The 24,842-nt window shown below is 36.7% G+C and overlaps 1 protein-coding gene across 2 annotated transcripts; it reads left to right on the top strand.

The window, feature by feature from the left end:
* The first annotated feature begins 368 nt into the window (after positions 1-368).
* On the top strand, positions 369-24,785 carry kif5ba (kinesin family member 5B, a). 2 transcript variants are annotated; one of them, XM_051862580.1, is made up of 26 exons: positions 369-669; positions 6,433-6,520; positions 6,610-6,683; positions 7,518-7,622; positions 7,739-7,787; positions 7,953-8,008; positions 8,128-8,215; positions 8,396-8,520; positions 9,645-9,749; positions 12,215-12,360; positions 12,550-12,698; positions 13,007-13,215; positions 14,833-14,901; positions 15,006-15,212; positions 15,314-15,457; positions 17,298-17,483; positions 17,630-17,747; positions 17,863-17,918; positions 18,007-18,116; positions 19,470-19,571; positions 19,815-19,875; positions 19,983-20,054; positions 20,238-20,342; positions 20,553-20,769; positions 20,914-21,049; positions 23,081-24,785. In XM_051862580.1, the coding sequence occupies exons 1-26, from the start codon at positions 544-546 to the stop codon at positions 23,082-23,084; spliced, it is 2,907 nt and encodes a 968-aa protein (XP_051718540.1). In that variant the 5' UTR covers positions 369-543; the 3' UTR covers positions 23,085-24,785. The 2 variants fall into 2 exon arrangements, with proteins under 2 accessions (XP_051718540.1, XP_051718532.1); XM_051862572.1 differs by having other exon boundaries at positions 17,295-17,483.
* The last annotated feature ends 57 nt before the right edge of the window (positions 24,786-24,842 follow it).

The raw sequence follows: 24,842 nt of genomic DNA, 5'->3' as shown, positions 1-24,842 counted from the left end.
TGTAAAAAACTTGTACAATATCGAATAAAATTATATTGTAAAAGTATTAACAATCACACATAAACTGTAACATGAAATCATTACATTTGAGTAGCCTATTGTTAATAAAAATGAATTATCAATAATAATAGCCTCCTGCCATTTTTAATTGTCATTCAGATTTAAAGACTCGTTTTGGAGACCCATTTTTGGGGTGAATTGTAAGTTATTAGCCTACTAATTAGACAATTATCATGTTTTTATTTCTGTATGCAATGCTTGTCATGGAGGATATACGAGTATGCTACATAATAATATATAATTTTGATTGTTATTTTCTGTTTGCTCTCGGTGTCGTAACGGGCGTGATGTGACGTCACTGACCGGAGGCCGGTGATCCTCCAACGCGGCGCTTTCTGTTCAGACAGTCACACGGGCCAGGAATCAACAACCCAGGCCGGAATTTTGGAGCGAGGCGGTGTCCCCACCCCTCTGTCCGTGTCTGCATCCGTCTGTGTGCGTGTGTTCTGGCCGGTGCTCTCGTGATTCGGTAACCGGGGGAAGATGGCGGACCCGGCGGAGTGCACCATTAAAGTCATGTGCCGTTTCAGGCCATTGAACAGCTCGGAGGTGACAAGAGGGGACAAATACATCGCGAAATTTCAGGGAGAGGACAGCGTCGTGATCGGGGTGAGTGTTATTTTGGGACAGGGTTATTTTTTTTTATAGTTTATCTTTCGGCTGGATTCGCGCGAGCGGCTAATGCTAATGACCGCAGCCCAGTACAACCAGAATTTGTCACAACCTGTTAATCTGAATAATTGACACCGACACCAGCCACTGCCTCCGGTCCGGTGCTGCCCGAAACCGACGGTTTAATTCAGACATAAGTGTTAATTTAGTTCATTTCTGTGTCGTTTCCTCATCCGCTTCATGCTAACCGTGTTAGCCACTCCTGCACATTCAACGCGGAAACACAGGCAGTTTTACGCTTTTAGAAAAGCATAAACTTATTTTATTTATTTATTCAGTTTATGATACGGATTGGATGCACATTGTAGTTTTTGATCGTCATTTTAAACCTCTAATTGTATGGTTGGGTGTAGATATGTGTTGAATGAGCAGGAAACTGTCCATATTTGTGTTTAAATAATGAGAATTTCTATATCAAAAACGTTGATTTTCATAAGTTTTTAATATCAAGAACCACCAAATATGATCCCATTGCCAATGTCTCCCTCCCTAAAAATGCCTAAAGGCATTATATATCAATATATTGTCATTCATAAATACTTGGGAAACATTTTCTTTTAGTAGATAAATTTTTTTTCTACAAAATATTGAGAACATTTTTTGGTTAAATTTAGTAAAAAAAAAAAATTCTAAAATATTCCACACTCCCTATTGTGGCCCATGGAGGTTTGCGGACCCCAGTTTGAAATCAGCAGTCACATATATGCACATATAGTTACATATATGCATCTAAATGACAGGTGAAATTGGACATATGGTTGTTCATTGGGTGAAATGAGAATAAAGGCTCAGTTGACTGTAATTTTTAACATACCTATTAACATATAACTTTTATGGGTTTCTATTGAACCAAAGACCTGAATCGAGACCTCCCTTTTTAAAGGACCCAGTAGAGATGTTGATGTTCCTGGTACGATCCGTATGTGCAGTGAGAAACATGATTGTACTAGGATTTACTTGTATTCATGGGTGGGGAATTGATTAATGATTGTCACTGTGCTTTGAATATCTTTAAACCCAGTTCAAGCATGACAGACTATAGCTATCTGTCATAAACTCTGAAGCTTTTTTTTTTCATGACTAAACTATGGCATGACAAATGACATTTGAAAGCAAAAATGCTATGTGGCAAGCTGTCTCTTTGTGACCACTATCCCTTTAAATCTAAATAATAATGATTTCAGTTTTACTTGTACATCCGGTTCAATTTCACAAATCTTTTGTTATAATGTGGATCAAGAATTTGTATCTGGTTACAGTGTGTACTTTCCAGAAAGACCGGCTTTGAAACGGATATGTTTGTTTTTGTTCAGTCCTCGCTCTCTTAATAGTCCTCTTCTATGTGTGTAAAGATAACGTGAGAGAATGCCCAGGAATTGGAGACTCCTTCAGGCTTATCCACAGTAATTTCAGTGAAAAGAGTGTGTGTGAGCACTAGAGGAAGGTGAGATAATGCTTTGGAAATAGAGAGCGCTCCACCCTGTGCAGCCCCTGGGACTGTGTGTGTGAGTAAGTGAGATGAGAAAATAGTTAGGTAAGAAATTGCCTCGATTAGAATTCTGGGAAATTCTCTTCTCACAGGAGACTGGCCTCAGTTCTGCATCAGGGTCAATGATGTGACGGATCATTTTGTCCTTAATAATAATAAAAAAACAAAGATATGACATCCAAAGTATGTAAGGTAGTACAACTAGATTTCTTTTATTGAATCTAAAAGATTTTAATTATATTTTGCTACATATAAAGGTATTTAAAAGATTGAGGTGTCAAAAGGTCATTCGGTTTAACCGTCCAAAAGACCAATACAGCCAATTCAACTGATTAAAATATCTTAATGTAATAAATGTATATATTTTTTATTCTAACATGATTTTATAACAACATAGTGCAAAATGGTATTAAAATTATGTGTAGAAGTCATTGCTTTGTTATGATAAAGAATGTCTGGAAAAATGAATTTCATTGATGTCATTCGGAGTAACCAATATTAAGGGACCATTTTGGATTAAGTCATGTGGTCAATATCATGTGTGACAGGATGTGACATCATTCAGACACCTGCAAAGGACCACATGGTCATTAAGCAAAGTAAATAACTCTCTTTTAAATGTTTGAAAAATTCATGTTTTCACTTGCTCATACGCATGTCCCGAAACATCAGGTCATTCGGTACAACCGATATAAAACATGGAACATGATGTAATATTTAAAAAACTAGTACTAAATATAAAATGTTTGATTGGCCTTTTGCTAGCTAGATATGTTAGCATTGTTTGAAAATATCGTCATTTGGTATAACCAAAAGTGTCATTCGGTAAAACTGAAATATTGGTTAAACCGAATGACTTTTTTGGTAACAAATTTTGTCCATCTTGTAAAAAATGACAAAAGCAGTGTTAATTGATTATAAAAAATAAAAAAAAATCTCATTGTTAACATTTAATAAAACTTCAAAATGAATTATATCTCCATTATGTTTTTTTTTTTTTTTTTACACTTTTAAAAATCTTGACCCATCAGCAGTGTGTCTGGCCCCTATTGGCACTTTTCTACTTCAGTTCCCAAAACAAATATGAAAATAAATTTGCGACAGTATGTTTTTTTATTAGAAGATAAAGCAACTTTTCATAAATACAATAATTATAATATTATAGAATTTCATTTTGTTGTTGTTATTATTATTATTATTATTATTAATGTTTAATTTTAGTTTTATTATTAATAATTATTATAGTGTCCAAAGCAGGAGTCATGACATTTTTTTTTATTATTCACTATTTACTTACAATGTTAATTTACACACAAAAAATATTTTTTACACAAAAAAACAAAAACAAATACAATGTGTAAAAACTATTATTTTCAACTGTCTTATGTGTCAAAAGATCAAGGCAAATTATTGTTAGTAGTAGTGTTTTAACTCTAATTATAAAAAATAAAGAAGTATGTTACTGTAAACTACAATTGTACTGTTAAAAAAAAGTTATAATATTGATATTTATAATAATGAAATGCATATCAGACTTATACTGACTACAGTTATTTATTTAAATTGCAGCTTTTGATTTGATGATCACAACCATGCTATATTGCGATTATTGTGCTGCAGTCTAATTAAAAAAAAAAAAAGTACATTCAATATAATTATTAGCTTTTTATCAACTCACGAACCCCCTGCAGTTCCCTTACAAACCATTGTTTGGTAAACCATGGTGTACAGGAACATGTATTAGTTAAACATGCTTTTACTGGCAGTCACAAGTCTTCCCTCTCTGGTGTTAGATGCACCTTTGTCCATTTTTAAAATCTGCACATTTTAACTGGCTTGAGACTTGCGGCTACAGCAAAAGCATTTTACAGACTGTAAACCGTGGCCTGCTTGTGAAAGGCTGTTAAACATTTTATTTCCCCTATCATTCCCACTAGACTTTGGACATCTTAAGACAGTCATTCACCCTGATATTTCAAATGAGTCAGTCTTTTTGTCATGCATTGCCATGTTGATTGATAATAACAATGTTGAATTTTGTGGTCTTAAATTTATGCATCTTGTTTAGGCTAGGCTTAATTTTGTTGATAGTGTTCATCAACTTTAAAAAAATATATATATATATTATTAAATTCATCAGCCATAAACTGATGAATAAACTATTAGGTAGGTAGCTACTTGTCACAATAAAGATATGGGATCCAATGAACCTTCAGATGCAATAATAGATAAAACATTTGACATTGCACTGACTGCATAAAAACAAGGTAGCACAAAAGTCAAAGATTAAACTTTATAGATCAGGTGTGAGAATTCATGTAAATTGTTGTCATAGTGGCAGTCTGTACAGTATGATGGCTGGAAGGGTGTGGTAGTTTGTGTAGTTTGTTCCATTACCGGTCCTGGCCTGCTCTTTTTGTCCCTGGGGGTCTTAAGTTTGTATTTTTATGATGAAGTTTGTTTATGTGTGTCTAAATTTACCAGAAATATCTGAAACTGTGTTATGTTACAAAAGCCTTAATTGACTTCCCCTCAGCCCAAACTCCATGGAAGAGCTTATAGTTTGGAGCCAAAGAGTTGGCAATCTTTCTTAGTCACTTTGCACTTTAGCAGAAGCTGAATCTGCAGTCTTTGTGTTGGCAGTCCAGAGCTTTAACCATTAGGCTACCATCGCCACAATTGGATGGTATCTGTGTTTTGTTAAAGGGTGTTCACCCTCTGTGTTTTTGAATGCCTTTTTTTAACAATTTCCCCCCAGTCATAAAAAATAATAAATATATTCTTTGTTCAGCCACTTCCATATAAATAGTTATCAACTTACCTTTAATGGCAAAAACTAATGCCATCATGTTAGTTCCTCGGTGCAGTAGGATTTGCTTTAAGTTGTAGGTTGTGATCAGGAATTTGTTGGTTGGCTTGTGGTCTTTGCTGCCTGCTGGTGTAATCATCACTGGCACAATATATGCATGTTTACGCTGAGAATTGTCAAAACTGTCAATGTTAGTGCATGGAGTAGCACAAAACATGAAGGTTAATGAGTACGCTACAGTAGTGCTACATTATGGCACAGAACTTGAAGCCAGTAAATGAATTGTTTTATCACCTGATTAGTACCACGTTCCTTTGAGACGTTTGATACAGCCGCATATGTTATTTACATTAAATGGTTAGTTCACACAAAAACGAAAATTCTGTCATTAATTACTCACCCTCATGTCGTTCCAAACCTGTAAGACTTTCATTCATCTTCGGAAAACAAATGAAGATCTTTTTGATGAAATCTGAGCGCTTTCTGTCCCTCCATAGACAGCTACGCAACTAAAACTTTGACGTTTCAAAAGGTTCATAACTAGGCTAATCCATATAAATTGAGAGGTTTAGTCCAAATTTTCTGAAGAGACTCGATCGCTTTATATGATGAACAGATATAATTAGCGCTTTTATTCACATATAAACATTGATCAGCGAACATGAACAGAAGCATAAACCGAACCTGCTTGATGCACAAGAACAAACCTCTTGCGGAAGCTCAAACATGCTGCGTAACATGAGAGTGAACCTCATTGGTTCTCGCACGTTAAGCAAGCATGCTTGAGCTTCCGTTTACCACAACTGATGTGTGAGTTGATGAATGTTTATATGTGAATAAAAGCCTAAATTCAATCTGTTCATCACATAAAGTGATCGTGTCTCTTCAGAAAATTTGGACTAAACCGCTTAATTCATATGGATTATTTATGATTTCTTTATTAACTTTTTGAAGCATTAAAGTGGTAAAAAATTGCTTGGACTGTCAATGGAGGGACAGAAAGCTCTCAGATTTCATCAAAAATATCTTAATTTGTGTTCCGAAGATGAACGAAAGTCTTACAGGTTTGGAACGACATGTGGGTGAGTAATTGATGACAGAATTTTCATTTTTGTGTGAACTAACCCTTTAATGCTGGAGTTTTTAATTAATCGTACAATTAAATATTTGATGAGAAAAGCCATATTTTTATGGGCCATATATTTTTTTCATTCCTTTGTTTCTCAGCTGATCAATTCAAGCTGTTGAATTCTGTATTGTCAATTCAGTCTGTTGCATGTTTTGTGACAGTAAACTCTTGAAAACCTAAAAAAAAAAAAATGTTTTCAATGGTCTAATGGTACTTGGTCCTAAATTTTTCTAAATGCATTTAATTTTATATTGTTTCTTCTCATCTCTACAGGGTAAGCCGTATGTGTTTGACAGAGTTTTCCAGTCCAACACGACTCAGGAGCAAGTGTACACAGCCTGCGCTCAACAAATTGTCAAAGGTAAAAGCAAAATGTCCCTTGATAGACCTTTGAATCAAAGCAAAAAGCAAAACATGCAATGAGGTTTAATCATGAATGTGTTCCCACAGATGTACTTGGTGGATATAACGGAACCATTTTCGCCTATGGTCAGACGTCATCAGGCAAAACGCACACAATGGAGGTGAGCAAGAAATGTGGAAATATTTCAGCTGCGGTGTAAATGAAAAATCACTTTCACATACTCGTATATTATTTTTCCCATATCTTATCTGTGGAACATCTTTTAGGTTCATGGTCAAATGCACCTTTATGTTTAGGCTTGTTTGATAGCAGTGAAGTGACTTTATTCATAATCAGATTCAGTTTATTTATATGGCACTTTGTATAATACAAATTGCTGCAAAGCTGCTTTACAGTGAATATCAATGTAAGTGAAAACCTTCAACCTGATGGAGGCTAAAGGTGTGCAGTATATACTATACCGTTAAAAAAAGGCCTGTACAATTTTTTTTTTTTTTTTAATAGGTATTGATACTTATATTAACCACGGATTGATTAAAAATGACAGTAATTACCTTTGTGATCTCACAAAAAGATTTCTGTTTTTAAATAAATGCTGTTCTTCAAACTTTGTTTATCAAAGCAAGCATTTAGAATGATTTATGAAGGATCATGTAATACTGAAGGCTGGAGTAATGACTACTAAAAATTCAGCTTTGCCATTACAGCAAAAAATAGAAAATAGAAAACAGCTCTTTTAAATTGCATAATATTTCACAATTGTTCTTTTTTTTTTTTTGGTCTCTATTTTTTATCATATTTATGCAGACTTGGTGAACGTAAGACTCTTCTTTCAAAAACATGAAGAAATCTTGCTGACCCCAAACTTTTAGAATGGTATTATATCTCTGAACAAACATAGTGGAGCAAACAGGCTGTTTTAGACAAGTAGTGTTGTGAAGAAAAGCTTGTTTTATTCTACTTTTATGACTGATGTATTGTGGTTGTTTTCTAGGGAAATCTTCATGACACAGATGCAATGGGAATTATTCCCAGAATAGTGCAAGACATCTTTAACTACATTTACTCTATGGATGAAAATCTGGAGTTCCACATTAAAGTAAGTTATTACCTTCACACGATCTTTCATTTACTCTTCCTTCTCGATCATTGAACGCTTGTTGCATCATTTCAAGTTGTATCTGTTCTCTTGATGGTATGTTTTTACTTTGGCAGGTGTCATATTTTGAGATTTATCTGGATAAGATTCGGGACCTATTGGATGGTGAGTGTGGAAGTGGTTTTAAGCCTCACATCTGCCAACCACCATCTAAACATAATTAGAAGTGCTTGAAAGATGATCTAACATTCAAAGGTAGGATAATTATAAAGCTGCTTTCATTGTGCCATAATACCTTTCTTTCTTTCTCTCTCTCTCTTTGTCTTGTAGTTTCAAAGACTAATTTATCTGTACATGAAGACAAAAACAGGGTTCCTTATGTCAAGGTGAGTTGCTGAAACCTGGTACCAGTGTCCCATTTAAATATTAACACGAAGTGGTAAATGCTACTGATCTTTAGAGAATATAAGTTGTTTGTTATAATTGTGTTTCTTCCTGGTTTTAGGGTTGCACTGAGCGATTTGTTTGCAGTCCAGATGAAGTGATGGACACTATTGATGAGGGCAAATCCAACAGACATGTTGCTGTGACAAGTATGAATACACAGACACAAAACAAAGAATATATTCAATAAAGAGAATAAAATGCAAGTATCCATCCATAAACAGACACTAAGCTGTAACATCTGCATCCTACATTTGACCATTTGAGCTTTTAAACAGACAGTGTTATGTGTGATTTTAGTTGTAATAATGTCTATGTGTGTGTCTCAGACATGAATGAGCACAGCTCCAGGAGTCACAGTATCTTCCTGATCAATGTGAAGCAGGAGAACACACAGACAGAACAAAAGCTCAGTGGGAAACTCTACCTGGTCGACTTGGCAGGCAGTGAGAAGGTGGGTGTGTTTTAAACTTTAGTCTTGTAGTTCAGTAAAACACAGGGCTGGGTAAACAATATCGATTTCTCAATTTTAATCGATTCTCATTTTTACGATCCGATATCGATTCTTAAATCTTAAGAATCAATTAGTCTAGTCTGTTTTCAGTTGATGAATGAACAGAACATGTAGCACGCCTCCCATCCAATAAATCGCAATAATCTTTGTGCTTTGTTACTTTTGATATGAAGCAAAGTCTCAGATTTCAAACGACGTCCATCTTATTATGAGATTCAAAAAATAAATACCGTTTTGGCGCTGTTTAATGTGACGTGACAGATCGCTGTAGCGCCTCAGTTAAAGAGAAGCGGCAGCACGTAATGCATGTGAACTGATCCTCTCCTCCGCTTTAATACCAGCTACAGCGTGAAATAAACATGACTAAACATCTGAAGGTATGTTAAAATATACAGTACAACTTACCGAAATCCGTATCATGTCTCTTGTAATAGCTCAATCAGTGTTTCAACCTTGGAAAGACGTCAATAAAACAGCTTGTAAACAATGTCACGTAACGTCACATTTACCTCCAGAAAAACATATTCAGTGACCATAAACTCATTAGTCAGCTAGAAAAGTGAACTCTAGAAAGCAGCATTCTGATAAATATAGCTATGCACCGTTACATATTCATTATAATATTCTTCAATATTTAATGCATGTTTGAATAAATCAGTTATGACAGCCATGATTTAAATAAAAAAACAAAACAAAAAAAAACACGGATTGGAGTAGAAATATGATTATGTAATTCTAAACTTTTATTATTAAAAAATATAATTGAGTGTAATTTAAGTGTTTGTATGTAAATAAGTTAATTTTAACCTTCATTATTATAGTAAAGTAGTACCAACTGACTCCCATGTGTAGTTTACAGCATTAGTTGAGAGATTTTTTTCCCTTTAGAAAATTTGCCATGTACTGTAACTGATATACTTCATCCAAAAAAATAGAAATCGAATCGAAATCGTAATCGAATCACAAGCATGTGAATAGAAATCGAATCGAATCGTGAAAATTGTCAATATCCAGCCCTAGTAAAACATGAGCTGAGTGTGTTGAACTCTTGCCTTCTCTCACAGGTCAGTAAAACAGGAGCTGAAGGCGCTGTACTGGATGAAGCCAAAAACATCAACAAGTCTCTGTCGTCTCTAGGCAACGTGATATCAGCCTTAGCCGAGGGCTCGGTGAGTCACATACTCACGCACGCATGCTCACAGGCTTTAGATCAGTTCTGTACACTCTTTGTTTCTAGTGTTTGGCTTTTGTAGCAGTGAGTCTAGCTTGTATGAGTTCAGAGATTCAATTCAGTTTTCTGATCTTTATCAGTATGGCCAAGGGAAAGGCCAATGCAAAAGAAAATAATATTAAGTAATACAAAATAATGTCATTAATTTTATTTGGGGTGTGGTGTAGTTCTCACATTGCTCCGTAGAGATTGTCCTTGTTACTATAAGTCAACTTTTTTGATAAAAGCATCTTTAAGTGATCACTAATTTATTTGAACAAATCCAATAAAGAATTAAAGAACAAATAAAACATAAAAAAATGCTACTGAAAGTGAAGATTTGTTGTGAAGGAGACCAGACCAGACTGGAAACATACTGTTCCTCACATGATAGGCAGCACAGCTGTACAGTGCTGTTAGTACACAGCAGTCCTTGTGTTCTCTTCATAGGCTGGACAGTTTAAAGCTGTCAAGCTCAGGACCAGCTGATTGAGCGAACTCTTTTCTGTGCTTAATTCTTGGTATTTCAAGGCCTTCTTTTAGTCTGGGCAATATTGGAGAAGCTACATTGAAGCTGTAGCTGACCCACCCAGCTACTAATAATTAATTGTAGTTAAACTACATTCAGTCTGTCCTATTGATAATGACTACCCAATATTTTTTGTCTGTTATGATAGTCACTGTGTCAGATTATGCGATTTTGAATCCTAAATTCTTGTCGTGTACAAGAAACATGTAAGACTACACGTTGCTTCCCGACCAATCATCGCTTGCCGTCTTTAATGGTGTGCGTGATGTCATCAATAATGCGGAACTAGTGACTTACTTCCGGAAACAAGTGCGTAAACAAACAATGGCTACCGAAGCGCCGGGTTCCTTCATAGCATAATTCCATCTAGCAGCACCAATACCATCGTCTCTTTCGTTTCGCCATGTTTGAAAGCTGTGTATGGAAGAGCTTCTGTGCTCCTATTGGTCAGCTCCACAGATGTGATGGAACCTGTCGTGCAGGACCAAAAAAAAATTAAACATGCAAGTCTTTCTGTCAGGATGTTGTGAAGTGTCACAGATGCAGTTGTCTTCCACATTCTACATTGAAGCTACTTAGAGGGCAATGCATTTTACCTGTTATAAACAGAACATTTATTATCATAGACAAAATCCCATAACAATTCAGATGGCAGAATCAATCTGGAACATACATTTACACTTAAATACATATTATTAAACACATTGTAATATTAAACATCTTAAAGGTGCAATATGTAAGATTTTTGCAGTGAAATATCCGAAAACAACTAGGACAGTGTTATATATTTCGTTCACTTGAATACATCCCAAATGTTTCCAACTATTTGTAAATCATGAGAAAATTGCAATTTTAACCAAGGCTCCGGGACGTGTGAGGAGTCGCCTGTCAATTGCGTCATACCCGCGCTACCCTCGGTTTCCGGTTTTATTTTGTAGAAACCATGGAAACACCAAAGACACTTTAATATATTACACTTTTTAATAGACAAGGGAACAACTGTTTTGATATATTTATAGACAGAAAACGAATTGTTGTTATATAGCTCAACACGTTTAGTCTTATTGTTTAAATCTAATTTTCTTGATTTTTTTTTTTTTTTTTTTTTTTTTTTGCGAGTACCATGCTTTACCATGTCTCAGAGAAAAACACAATTTTGTCAAGTAGCTAACATAGCATAATCAGATGCAGCTTTATTTTTAGTAACATTAATACAGAATTTTCTCCATCATACGTTTTAAAATTAATTGTATGCCATTTATCAACACAAGCTATCCAGCATTTAATATGATATTCTAAAATCGATCTAGCTTACTACAGTGTGTCTCAAACAAGTGTCTCATAACAGCCGCAGAGTAACATTATAACATCATTTTCAACACTCTAAAATGTATCTAATATGATAAACAGAGCTGCTTTACCTCATACTCATGACCGGAAAAGCAGAAGCGGCGCCGCCGACTGTGGCATAATAAAAGTTCCGCTGCTCGTGAAGCGTGTGTTGCGCAATCGTTCCAGCGGCCTCGTTCAGCTCCCACAACACTTGGTCCTGCTCTGCTTCATACTACAATAACGTTAATAATTGCATCCATGAACATGATTTCTTCCTGAGTCCTATCCCTATTCTTTTGCACCGTCCGTTGAGGTGAAGACCACATGTCCCAAGATTCCGCGCTCAAACTTGGCGTCATCAAGCTACGCCTTTGCTTTGAATAGGCCTCTAGCGACCTTTAGCAGACAGAAATATTACATACTGCACCTTTAATTTATATAAGTTGATCAAAAATAACCATTTATATTTAAACCATTTCTTTAAAACAACAAAAAGTGCAATTTTGCAAATTGTCTTGTGGGAATGCCTTTGTGTAAAGTCTGTTGGTCTGTTTCTTTTTCAGACATACGTTCCATACAGAGACAGTAAAATGACAAGGATCTTGCAGGATTCTCTGGGTGGGAACTGCAGGACCACTATCGTCATCTGCTGTTCTCCTTCCTCGTACAATGAGGCTGAGACCAAATCCACTCTTATGTTTGGACAGAGGTGAGATGCATTCATACTTGTTCAACTTTATCACTTTGTCTTTTCTCACCATTCATAATAAAGGTGTCACTGCTCTCACTTGTTTATGCATTTATGCAAGAATAAATACAGCTCTATGTATTTATGCAAACAATGGTGTGATGGAAAAAAAACTCCAGAGCTTTACAGCTGTGATTTGTGTGTTTGCAGAGCCAAGACTATTAAGAACACAGTGTGTTTGAATGTGGAGCTGACAGCAGAGCAATGGAAGAAGAAATATGAGAGAGAGAAAGAACGAAACAAGAGCCTCCGAAACACCATCACATGGCTGGAGAATGAGCTTAACCGCTGGAGAAATGGTCAGATGGCCATTTTTTTTTTTAATATTTATTTATTTTTGTATTATTTTACATTTGTGAATTTACATTTTACATTTACATTTGTTATTTCTTGTTTCTTGTTTATTATGCAGTGACACCCAGTCTAAAACCATTTGTGAAATGCTTCTGTTTGGCATTTTTGAATCTTAAATGATTGATATGATTCATTGTACATCATAACTTTTCATTAACATTTTTTTAACTGTCTTAAAATATTGTATTTAGGTTTAAACTTTTGAAAGTGCACATCTGCATTTCTTTCAACGTTCTCTCTGTGTTTCCTGCAGGTGAAACGGTACCTGCAGAGGAGCAGTACGATAAGGAGAAGGTTAATGCTGAGGTGTTGGCACTGGATAACACAATTAATAACGATAAATTTGCATCCACACCAAGCATGCCGCCTGTTCCAGGGATGCTCGGGACCCGACTCACCGATGCTGAAAAGGAGAAATGTGAGGTTGAACTCACCAAACTGTATGAGCAACTTGACGACAAGGTACAGACATACATATAACATAAAAATGAAACCAATTTCTATCACATTTCTAATGATTGTAGTAAGAGGGTGCTTTCACACTAGCACTTTTGGTGCGCACCCGGGTGCAATAGACATCAGAGTTTGGTTCACCTGAATGATTCGAATGCTGTTTTCCTAACCCAGGTGAGCACACGTGAACTGAGTCTGCCTAAAAAGGGTAGTCTAGGGTGTACAGTTTATGTGAACTCTGGTGCAGTTTGCTGCTAATATGAATGCTATTGTACTAAATCACGAAAGTAAACTGCTACTGATGGAGTATGATTCGATAAAACTGTTTGTGTGTGTTCTCAGTTCCCACTCACTTTCCTGACAAGCATACTGCAAGCAGAGAAGAATGTATTTCTCATTTTTGTTCACCTTCAGCAGAAATGGTCTTCCGTGTTCTTTAGAATGTTTGCAGTACATTCGCAGCAGATAGACACAAGTGCCATTATGTGCTGATGTTTTGGAAACAAAATGTTTAAAAACAAAAATATAAAAGTGTGGTGAGCAACACTATGCATTTTGCCACCTTCTCCTGCTTTGTCTGTACCAAGCAGCAGGGGTGAACAGCTGAGAGCCTCACACAAAGGCTATGTTCACGCTGTTAGTCCAAATCCAAATATTTGTGTCTGATCTAAATTACTGACTGTCCACCCTGAGTATCGCAACTGTTCATATCAGATTTGTGTCCCATGGTGCTCCGCAGTTTTCTGGAATATCTGCATTGGTTTCTATGGCAATGACGTTGCGTTGGTGGGCATATGCCAAAAACAACACCAACAACAGCAATTTGGAGGGGCTTGGAATAGAGATGTTCTGTCTTATTTACAACATGACAATATGTAGCGGCCACGATGGACTACTACGTCTTCTAAGGCTGCAGCAGAAACGTAGGAGGCTGGCATGCGTGGCTTTATTCTGTGCCGTCATCTCCGCCGACCTAAAAACACGTCTCCATTTATAGGCTATTGTAATCTTCTGCTTGACTGGCATTTGCAACAACAAAACTTTATTTCTGCAGCAACTTTCAGTATATTTCCATTACATGCTTACTTTTTACATGGTGTGAGAAAGTTACGTAAACCACACGCAATCTGATCCGCGTGGTCAGACTGAAACAGATTTCCAGAAATGCGATTTGAAAAGGATTTCAAACCACATATGAATGTAGCTCAAAACGGATTTCATGTGATTTTTATTTTATTTTATTTTATTTTAATTTATTTATTTATTTATTTATTTATTTTAAATCTGATTGAATTTCTGTCGGATATGCACAAAAGATGGATTTAGGCTGACAGTCAAAACGAGGCTAAACACCGCGTTTTGGACCCAAATAATATGTGAACACAATTGAGCAGGGAAAGGGGGTTAGCAATCGAATTCTGATTAAGATCAGGCAATCGAACCTAGTGTGAAAGCATCCTGAATCTACAAAATTTCCTTAAAACTGTCATAGGCACTATTCATAGTTAAAGATAGTTAAACCATGGCCAGTTATCATAAAGAAGATGTTTGACTTTCCTTATCACAATCACATTCAACTTGAATGAGAGCTTATTTTTTTCTGAGTACCATCTCATCTCTCTTCAGGATGAAGAGATTAATCAGCAGTCTCAGCTCGTGGAGAAGCTCAAGCAGCAGATGTTGGACCAAGAGGAGGTTAGTGAGCTCTTATGTGCACATATGAAACTGTTGTAAATGACTATTAGTAGGTAAACACTGTATGCATGCTTGCATATGTTTTTTTTTCATGTGTGTTGCAGCTGCTGGCCTCGTCACGGCGAGATCATGATAACCTGCAGGCGGAGCTGACTCGTCTGCAGCTGGAGAACGATGCGTCTAAAGAGGAGGTGAAGGAGGTGCTGCAGGCCCTAGAGGAGCTTGCTGTCAATTATGATCAGAAGAGTCAGGAGGTTGAGGACAAAACCAAGGAGTTTGAAGCGCTCAGTGAGGAACTTAGTCAGAAATCTGTAAGTGTCAGAAGGGCTAATTATATATCAGTCTTTTGCTTGTGCTCAGCCTGCTGTGAGAAGAATGACACTAAACTTGACTTTAAAACACTCTGTCTCAGAGCACTCTGGCATCTATAGACTCAGAACTGCAGAAACTGAAGGAAATGGCAAATCACCAGAAGAAGAGGGTAACTGAGATGATGTCGTCACTGCTCAAAGATTTGACTGAGATTGGCATTGCTGTGGGCAACAATGACATCAAGGTAAATGACACACATAAATGTTTTTTTTTTTTTAAGGTAAAGGTGAAGTGTGTAAGTTCTTCCAAAGTAGAATCGCTAAACAAAACACTCCCCCATCTACTATTGGTCAGACAGACAGATAGACCCATCCAAAACTCATACCAGTGGTTGAACCAATGTCGCTGTGTTTTTAATGCTTAAATAGAAATCATGTAAAGTGTCTTTATTAGGCTATATTAAAGGTTCCTAATTATGTTTTGGAGGTCTCCTACAATACGTTTACATGCATCCAAAGGCATGTATCTGAAATTACTGCCAACTTGTTTAAGGCAGTTCATAATCGATTCTTTCTTTTGGGAGACAATAACTCCATTTATTGTGCACTTTGATCTCTGAAACTTTGCAAACCTTTTACATTCACAAACGTCTATATTGCACACTACATCAGTGGTCTTCTATTTTTTTTCATGAGAGCCACACTGATAGGACAAAGTTAATAGAAGAGTCACTTTTACCGCAAAGTATCAAAAGTTACATCCAGTACATGAAAAAATACTATAGTAATTTATATAGTAAATACTATAGTGTTTTTGAATCATACTATAGTAAATTGTAGTATACTGTACATATTATAGTATTTACTATAATAATGAATGCTACAGCATACTGTAGTATTAACTATAGTGGACTGATAAACTGTAATAAACTAATAAATACTGTAGTATAATATAGTACCCTATAGTTGTAGAAAACTTAGTACAGTATTGGGTAAAGTAATTTTTTTATATTACTGTAGTTGTTATATTTCCACAGCAACTATAGAAATACCATAACAAATTAATTCAAGTACTTTACTATAGTATAAAAACACTATAGTATTTACTAAAAATTACTATAGTATTTTGTCATGTTCATTAACAGCAAATCTGCTTATCAATCTGTCATCCCTAAACATACAATATGCAATGCAATAAATACAAAAGGTGGAAAAAAAAAAAATCCTTTATCATTTACCAGACAAATTTGTAATTGAGACGAGATGATTTCCCTTTAATGACAAAAAAGCAAGATTACCTTAATGCTGGGATGAGCGGAAGCATGCATTTCCTTGACTTCTTTCATGTTGTATTTGTAGCTTGTTTGCAATCCTTGTGAGGCATGCCAGATGTTCATTGATGAGGCAGTTTCTCCGTTTCCTCTTTATAGTGTTCATGGTTGAGATTTTTTCGGATTCTAGACTACTTTAAGTTGGAAAGTGAGCAGGATGTGTTAAAATGTAGCGCATGGATTCGGTAGGCGTGTATTCATGAAGCTAAGCAGGCAGCCGGTCTCGGAGGGTGTGTGGAGCCCTCCCTAGCTCTACAGCACCCCACAAATTTCCAACGTAAATCTGTGGTGAAAAATGGAACTGCAGCGCACTCTCATAGAGAGCTCATTTTCACGTTTCACGTATTATTTACTGCCATGCGAGCCACAAATTAAAGCTTGGCGTGCCGCAGGAGGCTCGCAATCCACGCAATGAGTAACACTGCACTACATGAAAGGTAATATCTGAAAAAGCATAATAAGGGCACTTTAATGGCTCCACCACAGTGTTTACACTTTTTGGGTTAACTTATGAATGGCTTATTGTATTGTAACCAGGTATCTGTATTTATAAAGTGTCTATTCAAATATTATGTCATGTTTATAGATTTTAACAAAGAATTATACACTTCACCTTTAATAGCTTATTATTTATCACTTTTAGTAGCTTTATAATTAACTAAAATCAACTATAATTAGTTGATTTTTGGACTAAACTGGACTTTAAACAGTCAAAGCAGAACAATATTGAGGAATCTTTCTGTCTTTGCAGCAGCATGAAGGCAGTGGTCTTATAGACGAAGAGTTCACTGTAGCCAGACTCTATATCAGTAAGATGAAGTCAGAAGTCAAATCGATGGTCAAACGTTGCAAGCAGTTGGAAAACACACAGTCTGAGAGCAACAAGAAGGTGGATGAAACGGAGAAGGAGCTTGCAGCATGCCAGTTACGCATCTCTCAGGTACGGTTTCACGCTCCTCTGCTGGGTACTGCCTACTAAAACTCACTTATTTCTTATATGGCAAACCTTTGCACTATAATCTACTAAACAATAAAGATATGAAGAAATAAACACTTTATATTAACAAATAGATGTTTGTTTTGCAGCATGAGGCGAAAATTAAATCTCTGACAGAGTATCTGCAGAACGTAGAGCAGAAGAAGAGACAGCTAGAAGAGAATGTGGACTCCCTTAATGAGGAGCTGGTCAAAATCAGCGCACAGGGTATACAAAGACTTATACAGATAATGATTATGCATATACATGTGCTTTTCAAAACTTGCTGTAATTTTCTGTGCTTCTAATGTTTTGTTGTGTGTGTGTGTGTTTGTGGCAACAGAGAAAGTTCATGCAATGGAGAAAGAGAGTGAGATTCAGAGTGCCAATGAGGTGAAGGTAAGAAATGTGTACGCACGCATACAAATGGGCTTGTTCAGTTTGGATGTTTATTTTTATTTTAATGTGAGTGTTTCTGTGTGTTTAGGAGGCGGTTGAGAAGCAGATCCATAGTCACAGGGAGGCCCATCAGAAACAGATCAGCAGCCTGAGAGACGAGCTGGAAACCAAAGAGAAACTCATCACTGATCTACAAGAGTACGATGCACACATTTCAGTCAAAATTAAGCAATTTCAGTCAGAAATTGAACTTTTAAAGCGCATGTAAATGTACTGACTGATATCCAGATTTATGATACCTTCAGAACTAATCTATAGCATCACATCAAAGTTAAAGGGTTAGTTCACCCAAAAATGAAAATTCTTTCATTAATTACTCATCCTCATGTCGTTCCACACCTGTAAGACCTTTGTTCATCTTCAGAAGACAAAATTAAGTTATTTTTGATAAAATCCGATGGCTCAGTAAGGCCTGCATCGCCAGCAAAACACTCCTTTTTTTCAATGCCCAGAAAGCTACTAAAGCAATTTAAAACAGTTCATGTGACTACAGTGGTTCAACTTTAATATTATAAAGCGACGAGAATGCTTTTTGTGCGCCAAAAATAACAAAATAGCGACTTTATTCGACAATATTGAGTGATGGGTGATTTCAAAACACTGTTTTGCAGTAATAATAATATTCAGGGCTTAACATTAACACCCGCCAACCTGCCAAATGAGGGTGGATTTCAGCAGTGGCATGGTACACAGTCACTCCTACTAGCCATTTTGGCGGGTTGAGTTTTATATATAATATATACATCTTTCAATTGTAGTCTTTTAAAAAAGGCATCTGAAATAAACTAAGTGCAATGTAGTGTAGTCAAAAATATATTTTTTTCGATACCTATCGATACTGAAATATCTGAAATTCTTCCAATACTCATTTTCCCCAGAATAGATACATGATACCAGTTGTACTTTCTCACTCTCTCATCTCTCTGACAGCGAGTTGACACACAAACCTGCCTTGCCTCACTCACTCATTTAATTTTCTCCGGATGAATAATGTTGGTGTTACAGTGTTTGAATTTCGCTGTGGGATTGCAAGTATTGCGCATAATTTTACTCATTCCCACAGTTTTTGTGCTCACACCCAAAGTGCGTGCACATAAATCCGCCTCTCAGTACTAAATCGATTTCTTTTTTGCTGCTTATTGCGCTTAAACAGTCAAATACACACAAAATATTGTCAAAATGCTGGTATTCACGTAAACACAGTCAGCTGTGTTTTAAGTGAACGTAAACAGTTGAGAAAGAAAACGCATGTGTATCGGTATAATGGATCCATGCATCAGGTCTTAAAGTGACAGCAGCCTAATTTACCTGCTGCCAAATTATGGCAGTTTTTTCCCATGGTATCAATGTCAAAATTGTGGCTAGTAACTTTGGAAAACCACTAGCCACAGTGGCTGGTGAGCAAAAAAAGTAATGTCAAAAGTCAAAAAGTTAATGTCAAGCCCTGATAATAATACAGCAGTAGCTAATAAATTCTCTTTCTCTCTCTAGTCTGAATCAGAAGATCATGCTGGAACAGGAGCGTTTGAGGGTGGAACATGAAAAACTCAAATCCACTGATCAGGAGAAGAGCCGCAAACTACATGAGCTCACGTATGTAACGCACATCAGCTCTGTTCATTTTCCTCATTGTAGAGGTCGAGCTGATAAAACCTTGTATATGAGCCAAATTTCCCTTGTTTCTGTTGTACATCTGAAGGCTGAGCTGGAATATTGCACAAAGCATAAATACACCTACAGTGTGTATTTATATTAAGTGTATATTAAATTAGAGGTGTGCATGAATTGAATGTCTTTTAGTGATCAGCCGTTTTAATGGTTTTGTGTGCATTACAGTTTGATGCAGGACCGCAGGGAACAGGCCAGACAAGATCTGAAAGGCTTGGAGGAGACTGTGGTGAGTGCAATTCCTCATTTCAGCTCTAGAGGGAGAAAACATGACAGTTTTATTCACATCATATAGTGTGTACATTTTAAATATTGCTGTTTTTTCACCAATTTAAGGCCAAGGAGCTGCAGACTCTGCACAACCTCAGGAAATTGTTTGTTCAAGATCTGGCTACTCGTGTTAAAAAGGTGGGAGTGGATCTGTCTGACATCATCCATTAGTTTTCTTGTCTACTGTGTCTGTTGTCTTTTTGAAAGTAAACTTAATTCTGCCATTTAGGTCAATGTAAATCCATATATTGAGTTTCTTACTAAGCAGTTGACTTGGTGGCTGTTTAATTGAAGGGTTTTTGTTTTTGTGTGCCTGTGTAGAGTGCAGAAATGGACTCTGATGAAACAGGTGGCAGTGCTGCTCAGAAGCAGAAGATCTCTTTCCTGGAGAACAATCTAGAACAACTCACCAAGGTCCACAAACAGGTAAATCCAAACCAGAAAGTTCCCCTTAATATGATTCACACAGGTTGAAATGTATAAACTCTTACTTTAAAGATTTCCTTTATTTGTTCTGTACATCTAATTTTAATTCTCTTACTCTACATAGTCAATTGTGCTTTCAAAACAACATACATAATTTACTAAATGATGACAAAGAATGACAAAGAAATGTTGTCTGTCTTTATTCTTTAGCTGGTGCGTGATAATGCTGACCTGCGTTGTGAGCTTCCTAAACTGGAGAAGCGTCTGCGGGCGACGGCAGAGCGTGTGAAGGCTCTGGAGTCGGCACTCAAAGAGGCCAAAGAGAACGCAGCTCGTGACCGCAAGCGCTACCAACAGGAGGTGGACCGCATTAAAGAGGCCGTGAGAGCCAAAAACATGGCCCGCAGAGGACACTCCGCACAGATAGGTGACTGCACACTGAAACGCACAATTCACCTTGATAATAAAATTAACGTCTGGTATCTGTAATTTGGGCTTATAAACATGAAAACATTTATTTTAGTAACTGTGATGTTTTATTTCACGATTTGCCTCTATTCTCTGGTTGTAGCTAAACCCATCAGGCCTGGACAGCAACCTGTAGCTTCTCCCACACACCCCAATGTGCTGCGTGGAGGGGGTGGCGTCCTCTACCAGAACAGCCAACCTATGCCTATCAGAGGAGGTGGCGCTAAACAAGAGAAGAGGTTTGTACAGTTTTTAAGAGAGAATCTATGGCTTTTGTTTGTAGGAAGACCATAATGGCAGCACATTTGCTGTCATATTTTTTTTATGCTTTTCTGACCCACCTCTAGTGTAACAGGCAGGTTTTGGAACATATTTTGACAATTTAATCCACTTAACAACAATAATGTCTAAAAATAATTATAATTAATAAATAGATCAATAGATTATTTATAATAATTATTTTATTTTTAACAATAATAATAATAACATAATAAACATAATTAATTTCTAATCTAATTTATCTTTTTTTTTGTATCCGTATAGCCAGACTTAGATGTAGTTTTGTAAACTTTATATAGTGAGGAACGTTATCCTGCTGCAGCCAGTGATGTTAATGGTTCCTGGTTCAAAACTAGCAGGTTTGATGGGCTGGTTAATAGCCAAATATTCCACCTAGAGAACACTCCAGATAATGGTTATTTAAAAAAAAAAAAATAGAAAAACTTTCCACCTTTTTCACTTTTACTTTTGCCAATACACTACAATACCATATTTGAGTAATATAATTTTTACAGCATTTAATTAATGTTTGTTAATATTAGTTGATAACACTACAGTTTTTCATGTTTATTTACAGTGCATTTACTAATGTTGAAGGTACACTATGTAACTTGTCAGACTTTGTTGCTTATTTGAAATATGTTATTTAATTATGAGTTCAGCAAGCAGTTTTTGAGATTTCAAGATTCCCCCATTCAGGTAGATAGGACTTGGTCAAATATGTCCGCAAAGTGAACAGACTTTGGCCAAGTCAATGTTGATTCTTGTTTTATTACAAGCTCTGTCGTGTTCTCTTTCCCAGCAGACTCCCTTTTTTTTTTTTTAATAAATAAACGTGTGATTCCTCAGAGGTTGGAGATTTAGCGTACTCCATGTCAACCTTTCTTGTTGTTTGTGAGAACAAATCTATTCACTCTCACACCATACATGCATCAAAGTAGCCGGAGCAACTTTTCTCTACCTACGGATATGACGAGAAATTGTATGCAATTTCCCTTGAAAACCGTCCTGACACGTCTGAAAATATACATGCTTATGGGGTGTTCACACCAGACGCGACTTGCGCGAATCGCGCTATTTGCGCGTAGTTGGACGCTTGAACATTTTGACTTTACTCGCTTCATTCGCGCGTGAAATTCACTTCACAACGGACGCGAATTCGCGTCATGAGAGGGGCTTCTGCCAGAAGGCTCCAGTCTCTTTCTGCACGCTTCCTCTGAATAAACTCGTCAGCGGGAAAGTAGTTGTAAAATACGGCGAACAAGCTGAATTTGCCGGCTTTAGCTAGTTTGTAGTCTCAAAATATATATATATATATATATATATATATATATATATAATTAGCTCAAATTGAGTAAAGAGCGTTTTTTACAACTTACCAGATTGTCCGACCTCCTCACTCACTTTCTTCCAAGCAAGATCCTTTTTATTCCTCTTTCTATAAAAGTATGAAGATGTATCGTACAGCGACGATGATTTTGTCCTCCATTGTTGTTTCTGATTTCTGCCTCCTCTCGCTACGTTGTAATCACATCACTACTAGAGCAAGCTCCCGATTGGTTAACGCGGCGTGAATTTTCACCAAAGTTCAGATTTTTCAACTCGCGTGATTTGCGCAAATCACGCGTTACGCGCGTCAAACACCCGAAACACTCAATTCACGCTGCATCATTCGCACGAATCACGTATTCGCGCCGCAGGATGTCTATTCGCGTCTTTGCATTGACTTAACATGTAAATCTGGTGTGAATGCACCATTATAATAGGCTTACCATAGTGAATCAGGTTAAGACAAAAACATGTTTTAGAAAAAGGTGATGACGCATTTAAATTGTTAATTTTGAACTTTTGAACTAATAGTTACATGGTGTACCTTTAACAGTAAAATAAAGTACAGTGTGGATGGCCTCGTGGGCACAGGGGGATTTTGGAGTATAAAAAATTTTTTGCATCCAGCTTTCTCACTGCCTTCTTTTCTTGTCTCTTTTTAGCTGAAGATGAGTTTTTTCCCTCACTACCGAAGCTGCGAGAATGCAAGAAGTCTTCATGGAAATGTCATTCCATTAACATAATCCCTCCTGCAGGTGCACATGGGAGGACGTCCCAATCGAAATATTCATGGCTGTACAGTTCCACTCCCCATTGTTGTTGTTTTTTTCGACTCCAAAGCAAATTATTTTATGAATATTGCACTCTCGCACATGCACCAAACACGATATAAAAAGGAAATCAAGAAATAAACGTAAGCAAAGTGAACAATTAACCACAGCCCAGAAGCCTGGGCTATCAGCTGTAATCTGTCCAAACATTCGCAGGCCTCAGCTGCTCTCTGCACACCTGTAACCTCTGTTAAAACTACAGCCTGATAACTGTGCGAAAGCCCTCGCTCCTGGCTTCACTTTATACGGGTCAAGCATCTAGACTGCAGCAAGCTTGAATAGAAAAATACCCGAATAGAGAATATGCAAGCGTGCTCATCAGCAGATCACCTGTATCACTACAAACTCAAGATATTCCTGTGTGAAAGTACTCTGAACAGATTCAGATCTGAAACAGCATGGTTTTTACTTTCTGTAGTAACTAATGGTTCTAAAGGGGAAGGTGGAGAGGATTGTAGACTTACACAGCAGGCTAATGCTGTAAGCATCTCAATTTAAACATGCGGTTGCAAAGGCAAATGTTTGCTTTTGGTGTTGTCTTTTTAACAAAACAAATGAAGGTTGTCCTGTCCTGCTTTTCACACATATGAAAATTCTTATTTGAAGAGTTGTTAATGTCTATATTTAAGATTACTCTGTGTATTATTCATACTTTTTCTGCCTGTATCCTCAATACATAACTTTGTATTTTGATGTTTTGGATTTGAATGTTGTGGTCAGTTAACTTCTGTAGAAGTCCTCATGTGACATCATTGCTTGTTTGCTCTGCCACTGTTACTGATCAGCCAATCAGTTTAGCAGAATGATGGTATGGGCTTGCTTGTTTCAAACCTTAACTTGTATCTCCAAGAGGACATTGCAGAAATGGGTTGCTTGTTTTGATCTCTCTCTCTCTCTCTCTCTCTCTCTCTCTCTCTCTCTCTCTCTCTCTCTCTCTCTCTCTCTCTCTCTCTCTCTCTCTCTCTCTCTCTCTCTCTCTCTCTCTCTCTCTCTCTCTCTCTCTCTCTCTCTCTCTAAGGATGTGGAAGGAATTAGGATCATTATCATTCAAGCTAGCCTTAAATGTTTTTGTTTAGACTTTACACTCCTGATATTGTAAAAAGAAAGCTTATAAATTGTGGATTACAGGACATGACAACCTTCAGTATCATTATTGCTTTCTGGGTGTTTTATACCTCTAAACGACGTCACAAGGACCATTAAGAGCGCAGTTGTGTTATTAGCCCTAAATTCTCCCCTTTTCTGTGCATGAAGGATAATTAATTGATGTTCATGGGGAATGCCACACATTTAATGAAAACTTCAAATAAATAGCTAATTTTTTATTACTGTGTAATAGTAACTCCATGACTGATTGACAGAGAGTTCCACCAATGGACAAGGGCACTGGATCATTCCAACAGTACAAGGTGTTTTTGGAAGATTCTGGTTGAAGGGGAAAGAGTAAGAGGGGATGAAATTACTGATGACACTTTTTTTTTTCTGGATGGACTGCATGACATGTATGTGTGATTAAATCAATATTCTGAAACATGAAGTTCCTTTATCCTTTTTTGTTAACTGTGACTTGATGTGTTATTAAGCCTGTGAAAAA

The sequence above is a fragment of the Ctenopharyngodon idella genome, chromosome 2, assembly GCF_019924925.1.
Source record: "Ctenopharyngodon idella isolate HZGC_01 chromosome 2, HZGC01, whole genome shotgun sequence".
NCBI lineage: Eukaryota > Metazoa > Chordata > Actinopteri > Cypriniformes > Xenocyprididae > Ctenopharyngodon > Ctenopharyngodon idella.
The sequence above is the reverse complement of the archived record's forward strand: the minus strand, read 5'-3'. Positions and strand labels throughout refer to the sequence as shown.

What these genes read in the sequence shown, in the direction of transcription:
- kif5ba (XM_051862572.1), top strand. Translation starts at nt 544, where the DNA reads ATGGCGGACCCGGCGGAGTGCACCATTAAAGTCATGTGCCGTTTCAGG. An exon ending in ATCTGGAGTTCCACATTAAA is followed by an intron (nt 7,623 to 7,738) that starts GTAAGTTATTAC and finishes TTACTTTGGCAG; the next exon opens with GTGTCATATTTTGAGATTTA. An exon ending in AGGACACTCCGCACAGATAG is followed by an intron (nt 20,770 to 20,913) that starts GTGACTGCACAC and finishes CTCTGGTTGTAG; the next exon opens with CTAAACCCATCAGGCCTGGA.